This window comes from Falco naumanni, chromosome 10 (assembly GCF_017639655.2).
Source record: "Falco naumanni isolate bFalNau1 chromosome 10, bFalNau1.pat, whole genome shotgun sequence".
Taxonomy (NCBI): domain Eukaryota; kingdom Metazoa; phylum Chordata; class Aves; order Falconiformes; family Falconidae; genus Falco; species Falco naumanni.
In genome coordinates this window covers 35,130,336-35,149,229 of record NC_054063.1, presented here as the reverse complement: position 1 = coordinate 35,149,229, position 18,894 = coordinate 35,130,336, and the positions used below count along the sequence as shown (strand labels likewise).

The window sequence follows — 18,894 nt, the reverse complement described above, 5'->3', positions numbered from 1 at the left end:
CAGGGGATGCACCCAGGCTTGTCCTCAAAGCCAGCGCCCAGAGGGCTCTGCAGGAGAAAAGTCAGAGCGAAGTCAAAGAGAAGTTAAAACTTTCACAAGGATTGTCAGAGGGCTTTCAAAGTAGTTTCCATTCCTTCGCATGACTGCAAAAGAGCTCCACTAGCACCAGCAGGGGAAACCTCAGGCTTCGGATTTTAAGAAGATCTTGTGCTTAATGGGAGATAAGTTGTACCCACATTTCCACAAGAAAAGCCGCCTCCTTTCACTCATCTCCAGCAAAGGCCTCTGAGCAGTCTCTCAAGAGCAGGCAATTGCTTCAGTCTCCCTGCGTCTAAAAACAGTTTGGAGTGCCCACAGCTACACTCAGCGAGCTACAGCAGCACTCAGAGTGCTCTGTCCTCTTCCCTGGCACAAAAGCCCAGAGAATTATGTATTTTAGACAGGGCATCTAAAGGAATGCCCACTTGCATGCTACCAAGTAATCCGTGCGTCAAAAGCAAGCCTGTAAATTCCTGGCATCAAAGTTCTGCAAGCAGCATCTTCCCTTCAGCACCCATCAGACAGAAGCAAATGCTGTCAATCCTGAGCCTCTCACACAGACTGCCTTGTCCAAATTAAATCGAAAAAGAAATAAAATAACTCACACTTCTGAAAACATTACCGCAGTGCTCACCTCTATACCTACAGCATGCAGCCCAAGCCCCGCAGAATCCAACATCCCCCAGACAGATCCCTTTTTAGGAACTGGCGACAAAAATAGTTGGCAGCAGTACTGCTGCAATTGCTAGCATGCAATCTTTGATCTAGCAGCAAAGCCTTCCTCTGAAAGGGAAAAAAAAACCCAAAACAATCTTCAGCTCCCCAAACTTCCCAGACACATCATTAGTTGAAATACACGGTGAAACACAGTTCGAGCTGGATGTTTTTCTCACCTTCCTCAGAGTCCTGCATTTAGCAACTAGTAATCCAAAATCTTACAGTATCATCTGGGTCACAGCAGGAATATATTTGAGTTTTTTAGCACTTGAGAAGGCCATGTTCTACATACTGCATGTTGTGTGCACACTCAGCTGAAGAAAAGCATTTTTTGGCCATATGGTCTCAGCTGAACCACCCAACAGTTAAGTAAACGCAAGCCCTTTAAACACAGGGATGTATAACTGGGGACCTTCCGAGGCAGGCTTTGCCCTAAAAATCAGTGCTTTGTTGAAAAAGTCAGCTTTCATGCAAAGGTGATAGTTTTGAGCTGCCTGCAGCCATTCGTGGGCAGGACCAGATAACCCAAGGGCATCAGGGACCATCACCACGGCAGTGTGTAGGACAGTAGCACCCAGCTCTGCACAAACAGATCCCTGTCAGTGTATCAAAGGAAGCACAGGATCTGCAGAGCGTGTATCATACCGCTCCCTTCTGTCAGCAGTTAAAATAAAGGGCTCCCCACTTCTGAACAGGCGCTGTGATGCACACAAGTCCCATGGGACATGCCTTCGGTGGCCCCACCAGCACCTCAGCAAGAAATGGTCACATGGAGAAGGCACCCTGGGCAGGAGAGGAAGGAAACTTCAGGTGGGGACACCTGAACACGTCACCTCCATAGCACAGCACCACCACGCTTACGGGAGGTTCGTGGGCTGTCTGCCTGCTCAGCTGGGAGTTTGACCTTGGAGGTGCAGAGCCAAACCTGTTTCACCTCACGCTCCTGTAGCTAAATCAAGGTTAAGCTACCCTGTTAAAAGCGACTACGTAGGCTAGCAAAAGATTTAGTGTTGTACATTCATTGTGCCGTAAGGAAAGTGGTTTGTAGGAGCAGGCAAGCATTTCTTTAGAGCTATGTTAACTCAAGCACTGACCCAATGGAACAGTCGGGGATGCAGAGCAGCAGCGTGGGAGAGGGAAGCTGTGGCCAGATGCACTCCTGGATATTTGCACCAAAGCAGGTTAAGAAGTTATTGTGCTCTGCCAAGCACCAGGGCTGACCGCAGGACTTATCAAAGCACTGGTCTGCTTCACCCACTCATGACATAACCAGGCGAGCCTTCCACTGCCCAGCCAAGCCAGCTGAGCCACTCTCAGCAAGCAGGAGGGAGAGGCAGCAACTTCTTAGCCTGCACAGCTTGGTGGCCAAGGGGATGCACACTTCCCAGAGTGCCCAAACGGACCAAGCAAAGCTGGCCTGGAAACCGATCAGCAACACTGTTTGGTTTCTCTCTTTCACCAGATTTCCACATAAAAATTATTTGCATAACCTGTTTGAGTAATGGATGAATACAGCTTGCCTGTGCAACACTGCCTCAGCATTTTTATGGAGCAGCAGGAAGCACTGGTTGCATCAGTGGGAATTATGTTTTTTAAGGTAATTGCCAATTATGATTGTGGTTTACAAGGGTTATAACACCAAGATGCTGGTGCACAGGAGAAAATGATTAAATGAAGTCAAGCAAGCGAAGTGTTACAAGTTCTCCAGATCTGCCAGACCATCTGCAGATCCGCAAAGAGAAACAGAAAAATCACAGACCAAAGCAAGCCAGGGCACAAAGCCCAGGCCTGCCTGACCCCTCCCTCTAAATGCTCCCACTGATGACCAAAGGGGCTGAAGATCATTTAAGTTTCTTCTCAAAGTTACTGTGACTGCACCCCCTCAAATAAAAGCATTAACCCAAAGTTACCAGGCACAGCTGGGGAGCGGGACATCTGGAAGGCAAGTTTTCAGAGCAAAGCAAACCACCTCAAAGCCCCCAGCCAGCAAAGAGGCAACAGCAGCCCACAGAGCAGTTTTGCTTAATGCAGGAAAATGCTCTGCATTTTAGCTACTGGCAAGCAACCTTAAGAAAACCTTAAGATTCCCAGTTTGCAAAAGGTGTCAGAAGAGGGAAAGGACCCTTTCCCACACAATGCAATGTTAGAGGAAGAATTTGCACAGTGAGGAATGGCAAAAAGCCTCCAGTAGAGCAGAGATGGGGACTGTGGGAATGTCCGCCCTAAACCATCTCTGGTGCCATCTAACTAAAACACACTCAGAGCCCCAAATCCCTCCTAAGCGTGCGATCAAGCTGGTGCATGAGAAGCGCGGGATGGAGACAGCGAGTTCTCCAGCTCCTGCTCCCCCAGCAGCCTGTCCCCAGGGCACAGAACGAGGCGAAGGAAGGAACTTTACCGAAGGCTCCTGCACAGCGGCACCTCCTCACGTGCAAGGTCACGGCTCACAGCTTCTCGATCCGCCCCACGTCCCAAAATTAGAGCAGCTGAAATGCCAGGCAGAGCTTGGCCAGGCTGGGCTCCTGCCACCTGGGGCACGGGCTCACATGCACGCCGCGTGGGCAGCGGGAGCCCCGGGCCCTTCCAACGCCTGCGCCAGCACGCACGGGCTGCGTGCTCTGCTACCGCGGCTATCAGCTGCTCACAGACCGCCTGCTGCCGTTTGGCCCCCGCTGGTCTCGAGGGAGCCAGGAAACCTGCTGCCTGGAGAAGGGCCTGCCTGGAGATACCTCGGTAGTTTGGGAACAACCACCGTCAAAAGTGGAAAAAGTACAGTTTCTCCCTGCACCCCCAGCCTTGCTTATCCCGTCTGACACCGGAACGGCAATCAAGTAGAGACAGCCCCCTAAAATCCGTCCTTGAGAAAACAGATTATGTTGGAACGTTAAGTTTGGAGAGACCAGCTGTGCAAGACAATCAGAAAAAGACCCTGTTTCATTGGAAAAAAATGCTTGTATTTGCATGGATTGTTCGATATGAAAGAGCTCCTAGGCAGGGTGCCCAAAGCAGAAGGGTCTCTCTCCAGCAGGGTCTGCACCGCTGACTCCAGCAGGGAGCCAGGGGGGCCTGAAACGGGTTTGCAAAAAACCTTCACAAGAACATTTCTTAACAACCTGACAGCGTGCCCAGCCCTGCCCATGCTTAACGTCGCCTATCTCCCACCCCAGTAATGCATGGCAGCAAATACCCAAGAGTTCTGGGAAGGCTAAGGGGTTTTTCAAGTAAAAGGTTTACCAGAAAAAGCTGCTCAGCCTCTACCATCCCTGCAGTCATGTTCTAATCCCATTGCATCATGACAAGGATCAAGAAAGAAGAAATTGTGCAACGATGGAGCATAGCCTGGGAGAGGCTGGTGAAAAGATTTTCCCAATATATTCAGAAATACTTGGCAGCGCCAAGAGAACACTGTTGAGTAAACCTAGCAACAGAAATCTCAGGGAAAAGACAAATCTTATCAGTTTAACCGCATCACCTTCTAAAACCATACAGTTAACTCTCAGACCTGCATTAAAACCACCCTATGCTCTTCCCCTCCAGTGCCCCCATCACACAGGTAGGCCCCAGCAAAGCTCCACTGTCAAATCCATCCGAGCCAAATCATCTCAACTAAAAGGTGATCACGTAACCAGGATGAATGGGCTCCTACTGCTGGAAAGAAAGCTAACCCAGGCTGGCAAACAGCACTCTGCCACGCCAAAGCAGGAGCCCTGGGCTCTGCGAAGCGTGATGCACTGCAGCCAGCCCCCAGCGCCCATCCTCTCCAGCACAACTGACCAAAACACAGGCATTACTGTGCCTGTATTTTCAAAACAGCTAAAATGGAACATATTTCTAAAGGGACACCGGGCCACCATCTGCTCTATGATCAGGAAATCAGTCTTCTAATCACCTTTAAAAACAGCCATATGGAAATGCAGCCTACAAAGAAAACACTCCCCACCCTGCGTGGCTGCTAATGTCCCATAGGAAAAACTGCATCAATTTTCTGTCTTTCCTTCTTACATACGTTCTCAGCTACTCTTTCTATTTGTAGCCTTTCACAACCTGAACAAGTACCAGAGGCATCTAAAGGAATAATATTTATCTTGTGCAGTCCAACCACTGTTCACCATACCCTGAGTGATGCCTACAGCACAGAGCCCAGCTGGAGGCAGACGCTGCTTCAAAATCATTTATTCACCCTCCAAAATTCCCTCCAATTTTCCCACTCACCTGCCAGGCTACACCCTAAAAACCTACTTCCAGCCCCTTTCTCTAGGCTGTGGGATGCTCAGACGCCTCTAATGGAACCAACACCTCCCGGCTTACACTGCTGCTGGTTCATCAGCCAACATAAGCAAGTCAGCGTGGTGGGGTTTGTACAGCCTGCATTCACATCAGAGAGCCAGGACACCCATGAGTAACAGTTTTAAAGGAGACGGGACTGACAGCAGTCAGCAAGCCCCTCTTCAAGGGAAATCTACAATTATTTTGACAAAATAAGGCAGTTCTCAAGTAACACAGACCATGTGTAAATACCTGCTGATGGCACCAGCAGCCATTCAGTGCTGATGGGTACCTGCTCAGCAGCAAGGAGAATTCTGCTTCTCGGTGGTTTCATGTTTTTCCTACTCACTTGATATTGAGTAACCATCAAGTCAAGAGGATATGCATTGACTCTAATTATGTTCTTACCTTCGTAAGTATTTTACAACATGGGAGAACAGCCAATGAAGAAAAATGACAGCTTTTCACCTATTTTATTTAGAGGAAAGTTTAAGATTTTTAAACAAAAAAAAAAGGTTTTTTTGAAACAAAATGATTACATAGTGTTGCAACAGAGCTCATATGCAAGACTTATGGAGTAGGTCACCGAGTTTGGCTGACCTCAGCCAGCACTTCTAACTCTGCCAGCCAAATCCACAGAACGCTGTAGAACGCAAGAGCTTGACACAAGAGGAAACATTTTAGCTGTTTACCATAAGTCATATTTTCAGAGGAACACCGACTATTTTCACCAGTCCAACAGGACGAGAGCTCATTTCCAGCACAACACAGCTGATTCCTTGTTTAAACAATTTGCAGGCGGGCCACGAAATACATCCTGGACAAAGCTTCTAGAAGTCAAACAGTCAACAAGCCACCAGCAGCTGGGAAACACCACATTTGGGGAAATACTGCATCTCTGGATGGAGCACACTGCCCAGTTTTCAAGACTTTCTAGGAACACTGAAAGCCAGGCAAGCTGATTTCAGTGGAGGCCCAAACAATATCCATTAAGGACATGACAGGGAAATTAAACTTTTAATCAGATTTTTGGTGGACATTTCTACTTCATGCCTCAGAAACCTCCATGGCCAGATGCCACCTGCTGAACTGTTACCTTGTTCTACACAAGGAACATCTCTTAGAAAATGGTCAGAGGCAACAGGAATGTAAAACATGCTTCACTATCAGGTATCAGATGTGAAAGAGTAACCAGGAAGGCCACTGATTTCCTTGAGAGATTCCCCTGAAGAAGGGAAGTGACATCTGCAGAAATGACGGGCTTTGAATTTACAGAGAACTGCCAGGGCTCCTGACTTCATACCACACCACATTTCAACATCGGCAACAAGTGATGTGCAGAAATGCAAACAGAGAACCAAAACCCTGCTCCAGCCGTGCACAACAGCTCTGCCGCAGGGCTGGGCACAGGAGGAAAAGGCAAGCTCATTGTGCTGGTGGAGTCAAAAGGTTTTCTCAAAGCATTGGCAATCAGTATTACAGCCTAACAGCTCTGGGCACAGAAAGCCCACCGGACACAGCAAATGCCACTACCCACAGGAAAAATGCCATGTTTGGAACAAGCACCCACTTACACCTCTTCTGGCAGAGCCTGACCACTTTGTCCCCTGTAAACGCCACTGCATGGAGCAAGTCTCATCCACATGGAGCCCAAGTCTTTGTCCGCTTCTGCTCCATTCACACCAGGGTGCCAGAGGAGAACACACAAGCTGTTCACACAATTAAAATAATCAGATTTTCTAGGCTGATGAGTACATTGAAGGCTCTGACCTTCCACATCCTGAATCTATGTAGGAGCTCACCATCCTCTCTGTTCCTAAACTCCATTTATCTGCCCCAATTTCAGCTCTCATGCAATATGGGCATATTGTGAATATTGGCAGAACCCCAGCGCCCCTCCCAACAGTAAGCAAACTATTCTTAAAACATCAAGGTGCCTGCAATATTTGCCAGTGTTACAAGATACAAGTTTCACAGACGTGAGAAACTGAGAGCTATTGTCTGTGCATGTACACCCCTCGCTACTCCCCCAGGTAGTTATTGGGCAGCCACACACCCAGAGCCATGCAGAAAGGCAGCTTTGGACAGGTTATAAGGTGACCTTTTAAGACGGGAGTGCAAGAAACAATTCGTGAAAAATTATTAAATTCCTTGTGCTGAATCAACAGAGCCAGACGCTCTGTCACAGCAATGAGCAACGTGAGGAAAAAATACTAAATAAGGACATAAAAGTTGCCACAGGTCTCATTTACACAGCAGTATCGCACTGCAGCACTAGGATGTTCACAGCAGCTCAGCCAAGAGCCTCTCAAACAAAAACAAAATACCACGGCGGGTCAGAACCAGGGTCCCGTGTTTCGTCTCCGGAAGCAGCAGCAGGAGATGCTGTTTATGGAGGGCAGATGAGCCCAGCCACCACCAGCAGTTCCGTTTCATTGGGGGACCTGCTGCTGGTCCTCAAAAGTGACCATTAAAAGCAAGGAAGCAAAGAGTAAGGCTAAACCAGCTCCATAGAAAGGCAGTTCTTCCATTCAAGGTTAGGCTGTTTTCTTGAACCTTTTGTGGGAAACCCCACAAAGGCAGTCTGAAAACAGCGGTACCCGTGCGCTCAGTGCCACCCGCCCTGCACCCCTGCTGGTCTGCCAGCAGGACTTCGCAGCAGCTCCATCACCTTTCCAGCAGACTGCACTGGTCCATGCCCACAGCGACTCCATTCCACTTTACCACTAGGGATGCAAGGCGGATTTACTGGTTCCCAGGACCCGCTCCATTGCCCCATCTAGACCGAGTGGGGCTGGCAACCTCCCAGCCCTTGGCACAGTGGTCTTTTGCAATAACACACAGCATACCCAGGCTGAGCTCTGCAATTTCACATTCAAGTTCCTGCAGTCCTCTAGGGTGCATGCCTTCTAATCCTGGGCACTTACTGACATCCAACTTGTTTATCTGGTCAAATACTTCCTCGTATTTATATAGATGGATGCTGTATCTCTGCCAGTAGTGACTACCAAGGGTTTCAGAGCAAAAGGCGAGGAGCAAACAGCTCTGACAACCCAAATGAAAGCTGCTCCCCTGATTCAAGGCTGCTGCTGGCATGTGTTCCATGCAGGAGAGCTTATACAACCCCTCTCCTTAGTACTCAGCCACAGAGCAACCACCCAAGTGCTGCCTGAGTGCCTTCCTTCTTTACAAATGTGACATAACAGAGGAGGAAAGTCCCATTCTGCTTACAAAAACAGGATTACAGGTTATTCAAGCTCAGTAAAAACTACTTCCAGCGAAAATCTTCAATAATGCTGAACTCCTTCCCACGGAGCACCAAGCCCAGGGGTGCTTCTGAATGAGCAAAGCCACAGATGACCACAGGCACTGTGTCATCAAGGGGTCACTAACTTTTAATAGCTGTCCCCTTCCTTCACTGCACTGCAGAGCGGGACAGCACAAGGCTGAGAGCGCTTGCCGGCTCCCTGCTTCTGCATCCTACGACATAAAAGTCTCTGCAGAGCAGGCATGGGGCTTGAGATCTCATCAAACCAACCATCCTTCCCAGCATCTCCCCGCAAACCAGCATGCATACCTGACAGGAATGAGTCAAGCTTTGCTTCAGTCAGCCCTTGAAAGGGAAAACCAATTTCAAGTAACTCCATGCCTGCCAGCTGTCTAATGTGGAGCTCAAAACCCTGACTCAGAGCATCCCGGAAAGCACACCCCACATTTCCTCCCACATGCTGGAAGCCCACAGGACAGTACCTTCCTGAAGAAGGTATTTTGCCGCTCTCACATATTTAGTTCATCCGTGGCACAGCTGCTCACCTGGTAACTACGTGAGAATTCATGAGTAATAAAGAGGACAGAGGATGCAGCACACATGTGCAAGCCATTAACAGAAACACTTGGGACAGAAGAACCTTAAGATATGACAGAAGAAAACCAGTGGATGCCAGGTCTCAGCACACACACACATATAGCCTTCGGAAACCAGCTTCAGACCACGATCGCTGAATTTTCCAGCCCCTCGGGTTGAACCAAGACTCTCCAAACCCTTAAGCAGGCATCACCACACTGCCCTGGGGCAGCACAGCTGGTCTCTCATCTGCAACCAAACCCACAGTAGGACAGAGTGATCACATGAAACCAGTTTGAGTCCAGCATAGCCTTGCTCAACACAGCCTACATCTGAAGACAAGAGACTCCATCCACCAACGGAGAAAAGCCAGGGAGCTACACCTAAGGACAAGCTACGAGTCCCTCCTGTCCCAGTTTGCACTTACATACAAGCATCCAAACACAGCAGCTGTTTGCACTGCTGCCACAGCACTAACCATACAGGTTGGTGATTGTCCTAGAACTGGGAAAGGAAAAATTCCACCAAAGAAATCTGGAAAGCAAGTAACCTGGACGTGTCTGAGGTACAGTAGCTACTTCCTTTACTCCTTGTTTTAATACCGGGTTTCTATTGATGCTCCCACCATTCCCACTCGTGCACTACACAGAACTCAGAGTCAGACAGGGCTCCGCAAAGCAAAGATGTTCTTGCCCGGAGGTATGAGAAACACTGCTCTACAGCACTCAGGCAATGCAGCCCCTTTGGTAAACCCCCTCCCAGGCTGCAAGATTTCACAAAACCCACCAGAAGACAGCTACACTTTCCATGATGGAAAGCTACAACGATCATTGCCCTTGAAGGAGGGTACAAGATCTATATCTTAACAAAATACAAGCACATTCAACATATTTCATTACCTACTTAGGTGCACCCAATCCACCCAGTTTCCAGAAGCAGAGCACTGTACTGTCCAGAATGCTTCCAAACAACGGCTATCTGCCACAACCACCGAACTATTGCTCCACTCTCAGCACACACAGATGAGGTGACATGGATTGCCAAGGATGCACCCCAGGAAGTTTCTCCGATTTTCAGGGCTGAGTGGGGCCCCCCATGAAGAACCCCCATCAGGGAGAGGAGCAGTGCTGAGCCTGACTGGTACTGCAAGCATAAGCCAAACACATGGTAACTCTTTCAGAGCACTTTTCACTGCTGCGGGGCTTACTGAGATCCCCCTGTGGGAGTTATGCCCCCGATCAGCAACAGGGGAACAGCACACCGGGTATGGCTGTTTGGTAGCACCCGCACATAGCTCTGACTGTTCTCAGCAGCCGGCAGGCACGCACCTGCAAAGGTGTACCACTAAAAGCAACCTTCCCAGTGGGGAATGTTGGTTCTTTAAACAAACTGTATGATTTAGGGATGTGCTTTAACTATCGGAACAGTGTTGAAAGAGACTGCATCACTGCACGCATAGCAAGTCATCCAGGAAGTTACCAAACAAACTAAGAGTCAGTTTGGCACGGGACACTGAAAGGTGCTGAGGCCAGTGGGAGTAGCAGAGCCGAGTGCATTGTAGAGGCCTGCTACAGTTAAGCACTTCTGAAAGTCTCAGTGTTAACAGCCAGCATCCTCAGTCACAGCATCTGCATAGATGACAGTAATGGAAGACTGGTACCTGTGAGGGTATCTGAAGAGAAAAACACAACCCAGTGCTGACCTGGATTATGGAGACCAAGCACTTTATTCTCAGCAGTTCAAGAGAAGATTATTTCTGCAAACAGAAGAGGTCCAGACCTTTACAGCAGAAATACAGCTGAAAGGCAGCTTCATCTGGTTTCATTTTTGACTCTGGGATGGCACATCCCAGAACGAAGCGCTCCATGGCGAGGAACAGCCACCAGACCAAGGTGCACCAGCAGCCCACAGAGCACCAGCAGCCAGCGGGTCTTGTTCCCATTTGGCCCCAGCAGCACCTGTACACCAAGCCAGGGTTTGACAATCTGTATCCTCTCTGGAAGGCTGCTGTCCAAAAACTATTTCCAGCTTCCTAATAAGACCCTCCAGAAGTGCTCTGGACCTTTTTTTTTGTTTGGGTTTGGAGTTGTTTGTTTTTTTAAAACATACTCTATAGTTGTTGGTTATTTCCTTAAAGAAAGATTTATTGGAAGAAATATCACAGCTACAAGCCCCTAAAATCCTTTACTACATGTAAAAAACCCCAAACCAAACCCCAAGAACAAAAACAAGCAAAAAAACCCCACTCCTTCACCATTTTATCTTTGCAATGTCGTATTTGTTCTAGGCCCAGAATGGGAACCATAGGCGGTTATTCTTTTGTTTAAACGAAGCCCCAGTAAGCTCTGGCAGCCTTTACTATCTTTGTTTCTCCTTTCTAGATGTTTTATTTCATATGCGTGCATAAGAAAGCAGAAAATAGACACACTCTCCCCAAGATGGCAGAAGACAGCAGCACCCTGCTAAGCTCACGTACCTGGGCTACAGGGAGGCTCAATATATTGTGCCAAGCCCTACCTCCTGCCCCTGCCCCCTGGTCCCTCCAGGCACCACCAGTACTGCAGCTGGGGTGACTGGTTTGAGAAACAAAGCCTAGAACCTGGTGCTTCAGCTATGCACAGGTTACACAGAGGACAGGCTTCATCCAGGTACCTTTGCACCCCAGGGTGTAATGACAGACTTTTGTAATATATGTTTTCTTTTTGAATTCCCACCTGGTTATATTTTTACCTCCACAAGCTGCCCAGGCTGATGTTTATTTATATGAGCTTATTAACAGGCACTTCAGCACAGAACCATTCATTTCTCTATGCGACACGGGTATGCCCGCTGCATGAAGGCACACTGTGCTCCTGCTCTAACTAACGCTACCCACCACAGACAGAGTCCCCAGCACGGCTTCAAGCCCCCTGCAAGTGCCCTCACTGTCCCAGCTGGCTTGTCCAGTGCATTTCACCTGCAAGGCCCGCAAAAGCCACCATAGGTATCTACCTGCCCAGTAAGCACAGTGTTATTGACTTTGGCCTTTCCACACCATTATGAAAGAGATTTCACTTTTGAGAGCAGCACTTTATCAGAAACATTTCCTGGAGCTACTGTTCCTTTTTAGGCCACATCAGCAATACCAAACAGAGAAAGAGGAATGAAAATCAGCAGAAACAGAAATACTTGTAATGTTCACAGGCAGCAAGAGGTATCAAAGTGAAACAGGCAACAGGGAAAATGCAAGTGTTTCCTACCAACTCAGGATGGTCATTCTGAACTACACAGCCCTAACAGCACCAGGAGGACAGTATCACGACAGTAAACATCACCCATGCACAAGTTCTGCAGCACAAAGTAATCCCATTGTGCTGAAAGAACAATTCCATGTGACTTGGGGTTAGACCCTCTGAGTGGAGCCAATCTGGGCAGTCCTAGACTGATGGTGGTGCAGGAACCTTCAGAGCAGCTTGGTTGTAACAAGTCTGGATGAACTGCTCACTCTTTCCAGTCCATGCAGAACCCGAGACAGCCAGTCAGCAGCACACAGCAGCTCTGAGTTTTGTCAGGACACATCTCTTCTCAGAGACACTCAGCAATGCCTTGAAACATTCTTCACTTTTTTCCTAATTTCTCCCCTTAAAAGCAAAAGGCCACGGTCTCTTATCTTTTCAAAGCTCCCCTTGAGCTGGGCAATCACAGATACCTTGGTATAAGCTCAGCACCTTCTCCCATCTAGCAGGCTATAGACTTTCTCATAAGCAAGGAGCCTAGGTATTTTAAAAGAATTCTGGTTTTTCCCAGGAATCCTTTGGAGGCTCTCATTTCTTTTTTTAACCTTTGATACAGTGTGACAAGTCTCAAGTGTTTCAGGAAAGCGAGCTCCTTCAGTAGCGTTAAACACGCAATGTGAAAGGACAAGACAGGAGCAATTACATTTTGATATTGAAGAAAAGCATGCACCCAGAGGCACCCACATGCTCCTAGAAGAGTAAAGTTACAATTTGCAACCCCTAGACCGGCTTCCTCAAGCCCTCAGTGCCACAGTTCACAGGTCAGTACTGCCCATGCCATGTTCAGCGTGCCTCTTCCATCCCTCCAACATTCCCAGCTGACACCTCCAGACCTGGCACCCCAGTGCCAGGTCACTTGTGACTGAAGCACGCTAGGAGACTTTATCCCAAAATAGTTGGGGAAACTGTCTGTGAAGGAGGAAGAGAGCCCTTATTTTGCAGCATGACTGACAGACACACACCATTTTAATATCCACTCCAAATTTTGCTCAGCATCACAAATACCCCCAAAGGCTGCCAGAATAACTAACAAGAAAAATCTTCACCAAGACCAAATTAAAGCTGTAGGCTGCTGTCTAGCTGTCACCCAAAGATTTATGTGCACCCACTCCCTCCATAAAAGCTGCCAGCACTGGCCTGCCAAATGGCTTTGTTTGCTGGCACACCTGTACCTGAATGAGTTTTACAAAGGAGTTTTCATTCAGAAGCTCAGTCATTTCACATAAGAGCAAGTTAGAGCAGGGAAGTAACTTTCCACCACTTACACCTGTGTCTTATCAATATGATTATTTGCTAAGCACTATGTGCAATTCTTTCACTGAAGCAATAGCTCTATGATAGAAACTCTAGAATAAGCCCGATTTTACAGTCTCAGCCAGAATTACACTGGTATAAACATATTCCTTTCTGTAGCAGGGTAGCTCCTTGTCACCTTTATGCGAGATGACTGTGGGGGGGCCAACCCTTCAGCTGCACAAAACTACTTAGAGCATCTGCTATTTTTATTGCAATGACAGCAAGACTTCTCCAGCGGCTCTGCTGATGGTACTCACCATAACTCAACAAGTTATTGCATCCTAACAAGTGGTACATTTAATTGTACTTCCTGTACTGCCACATACAGTCATACTGCTGCAACATAAATGCATGCTAGCTCAAGGGAAACAGCAAAATGCATGGATGAGCCAGACGCTGTTCTCAGTTTGGGGACACAGCTGTGGTGCCAGCTGAGCTAGATCAGCAGGGGAGCATTAGTTCTGGATGTTGGACATCACAGCTGAAGCCTATTTCACATCAGCGCAAAAATTTCAAGTTTCACATGGCTTTTAACACTAGTAACTACTCTGGTAAAGAAAAATAGAAACAGATTCAGAGAGAGCTGGAAGTTAATTTTTCTTCCAATGATAAGAGAAGCCAGCCTTCCTGAGAGCATCACAGTCTTACACATGTTCAAGTGCAAGGAATCAATATAAAAGCTCAGGTTTTAGTAAAGCCTTTCTGCCACAGCAGTGGAACTTGCCAGACCCACAAAACATGAAGACAGGACACACGGGGCTTATTAGCTTTCTGCTCTTGGATGTGAGATGCTCCTCATCCCATGTCTCCTTGTACACTTACCTACTTCGCTAGGGAACTGTGGCAATTCTGGAGAAACCGAGGAACTGCCTCCATCCCATCTCTGAAAGCTCTGAGCTTCCAGCAGGTACAGCTGCAGAGCCACAGCTGAAAGCCAGGAGCTCCTGGGCCCCTTCAGCTCATCCCGGGATGGGCAGAGCAGCCCAGGGCACGGCTCGTCCCGTTGGCACAGAGAGCCAACCCCGGTCGACCCATGTAAAGGTCCTCACCGGTTTTACCGTGTTTTAATTCACCTGGGTCAACAGTCTTGCCCGAGTTGGCAGCCAACACCGCCGGCACGCTAGCTGCACACCTCCTACCCACGACAAAAACAGGAATTTACCAGTAAAAAGCAACTTTGTCCCCAAGTCTCTTCTCACTGACATTTCTGTCCAGCAGGTTGTAGCAGACGTTGGTGGTCGCCCCTTTCATCCACTCGATGAAGATCTTCCCCTTGGTCACGTCGAAGTTGTAGCGCAGGAAGGGCCCGGCGTGCTGGCTCTGCCAGTAGAACTCCTTCGCGATGTCGCCCCAAAACTCTGCAAAGGCAAGGGCCGGCGCTGGTGACGCGGGCCGGGCCGGGGGAGGGCAGCCAGCGCCCCGCGGGGCACGGCGGCGGCCCACGCGTGTGGCGCGCCACGGCCCGGCCGCGCTCCCGCCCAGGGGAGCCGCTCCCCGGCCCGGCGGCAGCGGGCACGGCGGCGGCGCTCACCCTGCGGCTCCTCCACGGAGCGCTGGTAGAGGCGCTGGTAGTGCGGCAGCGAAGGGACGTGCGCCGCCGGCAGCAGCTCGGGCCGCGGCCGGTACAGCCGGGCCTGCTCCTCGGGCAGCACCATGGCGGGGCGCCGGCGGCTCTGGGCGGGTGGGCGGCCGCCGAGCCCGCTTCAAAGCGGCGCGGGGGCGGGGGCGGAGCCGGGGGCGGCGGCGGGGCCCGCCCTCATGGCGGCGGCGGGGGGAGCGCGGCCGCCCCCGTCCCGGCTGGTCCCGCGGGGCCCGGCTGAGCCCGGCGGGAAGCCCCGGGGCGGCGGCAGGCCCGGGCGGGCAGCGGCTCGCCAGCAGCGGGGCGCCGGGCCGCGTGTCCCGGGCAGCCATGTCACCCGGGCAGCCATGTCACGCTGGCAGCCATGGCCCCGTCTCGTCAGCCATGTTTCCCCCCACCTGGCAGCGCTGTCCCCTTGGCAGCCATGTCACACCAGGCACCTCCGCGAGCGGTGTCTCCTCCGTCACCCATGACCTCTCTGTCAGCCCTGTCCCCTCTGTCACTGGTGTCTCCCCTTTCAGCTGTGTCCCCCGCACAGTGATGTGCCCCCATGTCAGCCGTGTCCCCCTCATCAGGGGTGTCCCCTGTCAGTCATGTCTCCCTCATGCTGGCAGTGTTCTCCCATCGACAGTGCTGCCCCATCAGCCACGTCTCCCTTGTCAGCTGTGTCCCCTGTGACCAATGTCCCCTCAGGGCCAGTCCCCACCACCTTGCCAGGCGCGGGGGAACAGCCCGGGGTACCACCTCGACAAGACCCTCCTTCACTGGCCCCACAAAAGGCCCAGAGGCCATGGCCACGCTCGCTGCCTGCCCCCTGCCAAAAACAATCTTTGATTCCCCCCGCTTGCTGCCTGCCTGGCTGAGCAGTGAGCCGCGTCAGTTCGCTGAGCATTTCCCCCTGCACAAAATTTTACAGATCTTGTATAGTTAGTGAGAAATTAAACCACTTTTTTCACCATGAAAGCAGCCGAATGCTGGACCGGGGGCCCAGAGTGGCAGCGGGGTCTCAGCCCCTGGGGACAGTCCCAGCTCAACTAGACAAGCCCCAAAGAACAGCCCTGGTGGAGCCAAGGTTGGACCCGGGCTCTCCCAAGGGACTGGCGCGGGCTCTCTGGCCGGAGGGGCCGGAGCTGCCTGTGGTCGTACCCCTGGCAGCAGACCCATCGCCACCCTGACCCTTAACCGCCTGTGCCGAGCCGGGCTGCCCCGGTGGCGTTGCCTAGGCAGGCTGCTGAAACCGCCAGCGTCCCTTCTGCGCGGGGGAACATCACCCCTTGCACGACACCCTGCTGTGCCTGGGGAGCCACGTGCTCTGGAGCTACAGGACGTTTTGGGCCCCAGCCAAGGAGCATTCAAAAAATAAAAGAACATAACCTTGGACTTGGGACAGTATTCCTCAGGCTGGAGAGCAGTGGTCTGGTGTCAGCAAGCAGGTACAGCCGACTCCGGCATCCTTGGTGTTTTACATGGTTGAATGCACTCCCGGGGAGCATGGCCTTGCTGTATGCTGCGGGAGATGCAAACCTGTGGACTGGTGAGCATCGTCTGCCACCCCGTGCAATGTTCTCACCAGCAAAGAGGCACGAAACAGGCCTTTAACAGACAAAAGTGGCTGGTGCTGGTGTATCTTCTGTTAAGGACGCTCCCGAGTTTTGAAGGGCATGTCTGTGCTGTAGCTCCCTGCACTGACGTTAGTCTGCTGGCTGCCCACACTGCTCGAGGGCAAAGCTGCCTCTCTGGCTCCCTTGGGGAGGACATAGCTGGTTTCCTCCAAGATGAAACCCAAGAGTAGTTCAGATAACACCTCCCCCCATGGGCTGTATCCTGCGGCCAGCATCGCTCCAGGAATGCTCTCTACACATCTTCAAGATGACCTCAGCGGGCTTTACACCTCTCAAATGGGTCAGCCGCCCTCACACCACACTGTAGCACATGTAACAAAGATTTCTTAGCCATATGGTATAAAACCACGGTCCTGGAAAGCTGCAGCATGGCCTCACATTATTAATTTCACTGTTATTAAAAAAAAAACAAACAAACCACAGGAAGGGATAGTCAGATTTTAGGGCTCAGGGATTCAGTCTCTACTAGTAAACCACATGGATGAAGGCAAAGTCTCCAACACAAGTCCACATCCACCCAGATGCCCAACATTAGCACATTCCCTGCTGGAATTTCAGCCTGAGACCACCAGCCTCTGAGCCCAGGCTCACTCTGTGGGCAGACACAATATAGATACAGCCAAACCCTGCAAGGTCTTTCCCTCCACCATCCAGCACATTACTTCCAAGTTCCCTATTACAAAAAGAGGTTTTTGAAGAAAAAGTCTATTTGTCCATGCAGCCTGGGCTTTCTGGCATGGGTATTTTTCAAGTTCCCCAGGGACTATGGGAGTTGCACTCCTCCAGCACTCCCCTTGGAGTCATGCTCCAGGCACAGCCCCATGAGTTTTGGGGTACATGAGACACATCATTTAACAACCCCAACTGGAAACCACACTGATCATCCCCTGAGAAGCAGGACAAACCCAGAGGTTCTAAAGTTCGTCAGAAGCCCCCTCGCACTGAAAATTTTCTATTACAAGTTGCCAATGCTTAGTTTTAGCAGCTTCCATCTCAAGGATTTTGTATTTACCAGAAGGGCTTAGCAGCTCACTAACAAACCTTCTGTCCCCCGACGTGCCAGGCAGATGCCAGTTCACCCACTGCTGGGAAAGAGCTTCATCGCTCTCCTTGTCATGGGACAGGTGCCCTGGCGCCAGTGGAGAGGTGGTTTGCAGATCTGGAAGGCGCTCTCTGGTTTCCTTCTCACTGGCCATTTGCTTTCAGTGATTTGTCCAGCTGAAATTCTCCACCAGACTCTGTGACAGCATGATTTCTCTCCAGCAACTGTTGCCTGCTGTGGGCAGGACATACTGAGCCACAAGGCCAGGACAGCACCATGTCCCACCAGCCCACCTGCTGTCCTCTGTACAGCATTGCCCAGTATGGGCTGCTGCAGCCAGGGGATTTTGTTGTGCTTCAGCTGTCCACAGCTGTGGCCCAGGAAGCTGCTTGATAAGGAGTAGTTGCATCATCTCTCACCATACACCTGCAAAGCAGAAGACTCAGAATAGCCTCCCAGACATGTTTCCCCATGCTCTCTCCTCTTGCAGGAGTCCAATAACCCTCCAAGCGCCTGTTTACAGGGCTGCAAAGCGCATAGTCCGTACCATCAGTCAGGCCCCCCACAGCACAAACACAGCTTTTCTCACACGGTCATTTTAGTGGTCCACAGCTGAAATATGGGTATGTCCAGGACTCCGTTTGGTGATTTTATAGGCTCTAGGGAAAGGGCTCCTGCTGTATGACCATGTGTTGCTACTCCAGCCCCTTTCATCCCAGGCGAGCTTGCATCCAGCTGGGCTCCTGTGCTGGGAGCTGGTGGATGGTGGGGCTGGATGCTGCAGGGTTTGCTCCGAGCTTGGCTCCCAGTTCTCCTCCTGACTCACCAGGCAGCCCTGGAAAATCAGCTGCATTTCGAGTCTTTCATTTCCTCTTCCTGTAAAGGAGTAAAAGTACATAAAGGATACGTGTTAGTGTGTATTAAGATCTCTTGCAGAAACACAGATGGTCAAAAAAAAGTTACCGGCCAGAACATGTGGTGTCTTGCTCACACTGTCTGCTTGGGGTACTTTGGAAAAAGCCTTTCTAGTGCAGCACCCACCGCAGCTCGGCAGCTGTGGTGGGATTCTTCACTACACCTTCCCTGACATGCAAGACCTCAGTCCTGGAGATGCTGAGGGAAAGAAACTGGAAAATCAGAAACAGTCCCTGAATGTCAGGCCTTCTGTACAGCAGGGTGAGTGAGAGGCAGCCTCCCATGGCAAATGTGTTAAT

The 18,894-nt window shown here is 50.5% G+C and overlaps 1 protein-coding gene across 3 annotated transcripts in view; it reads right to left on the bottom strand.

Annotated features, from left to right (window-relative positions):
• Nucleotides 1-15,125, bottom strand: part of ACSS2 (acyl-CoA synthetase short chain family member 2) — a 33,180-nt gene extending 18,055 nt beyond the window's left edge. For 2 of the 3 annotated variants that reach the window (XM_040609239.1, XM_040609240.1), the window contains exons 1-2: nucleotides 14,969-15,125; nucleotides 14,600-14,795 (exon numbers count right to left, since the gene is read on the bottom strand). In XM_040609239.1, coding sequence (XP_040465173.1) covers nucleotides 14,600-14,795; nucleotides 14,969-15,092 — 320 coding nt within the window. In that variant the 5' untranslated portion in view covers nucleotides 15,093-15,125. Of the gene's footprint in view, nucleotides 1-14,599; nucleotides 14,796-14,968 lie in introns of those variants that run through there. The other variant, XM_040609241.1, reaches the window with a different exon arrangement.
• Nucleotides 15,126-18,894: the final 3,769 nt, after the last annotated feature.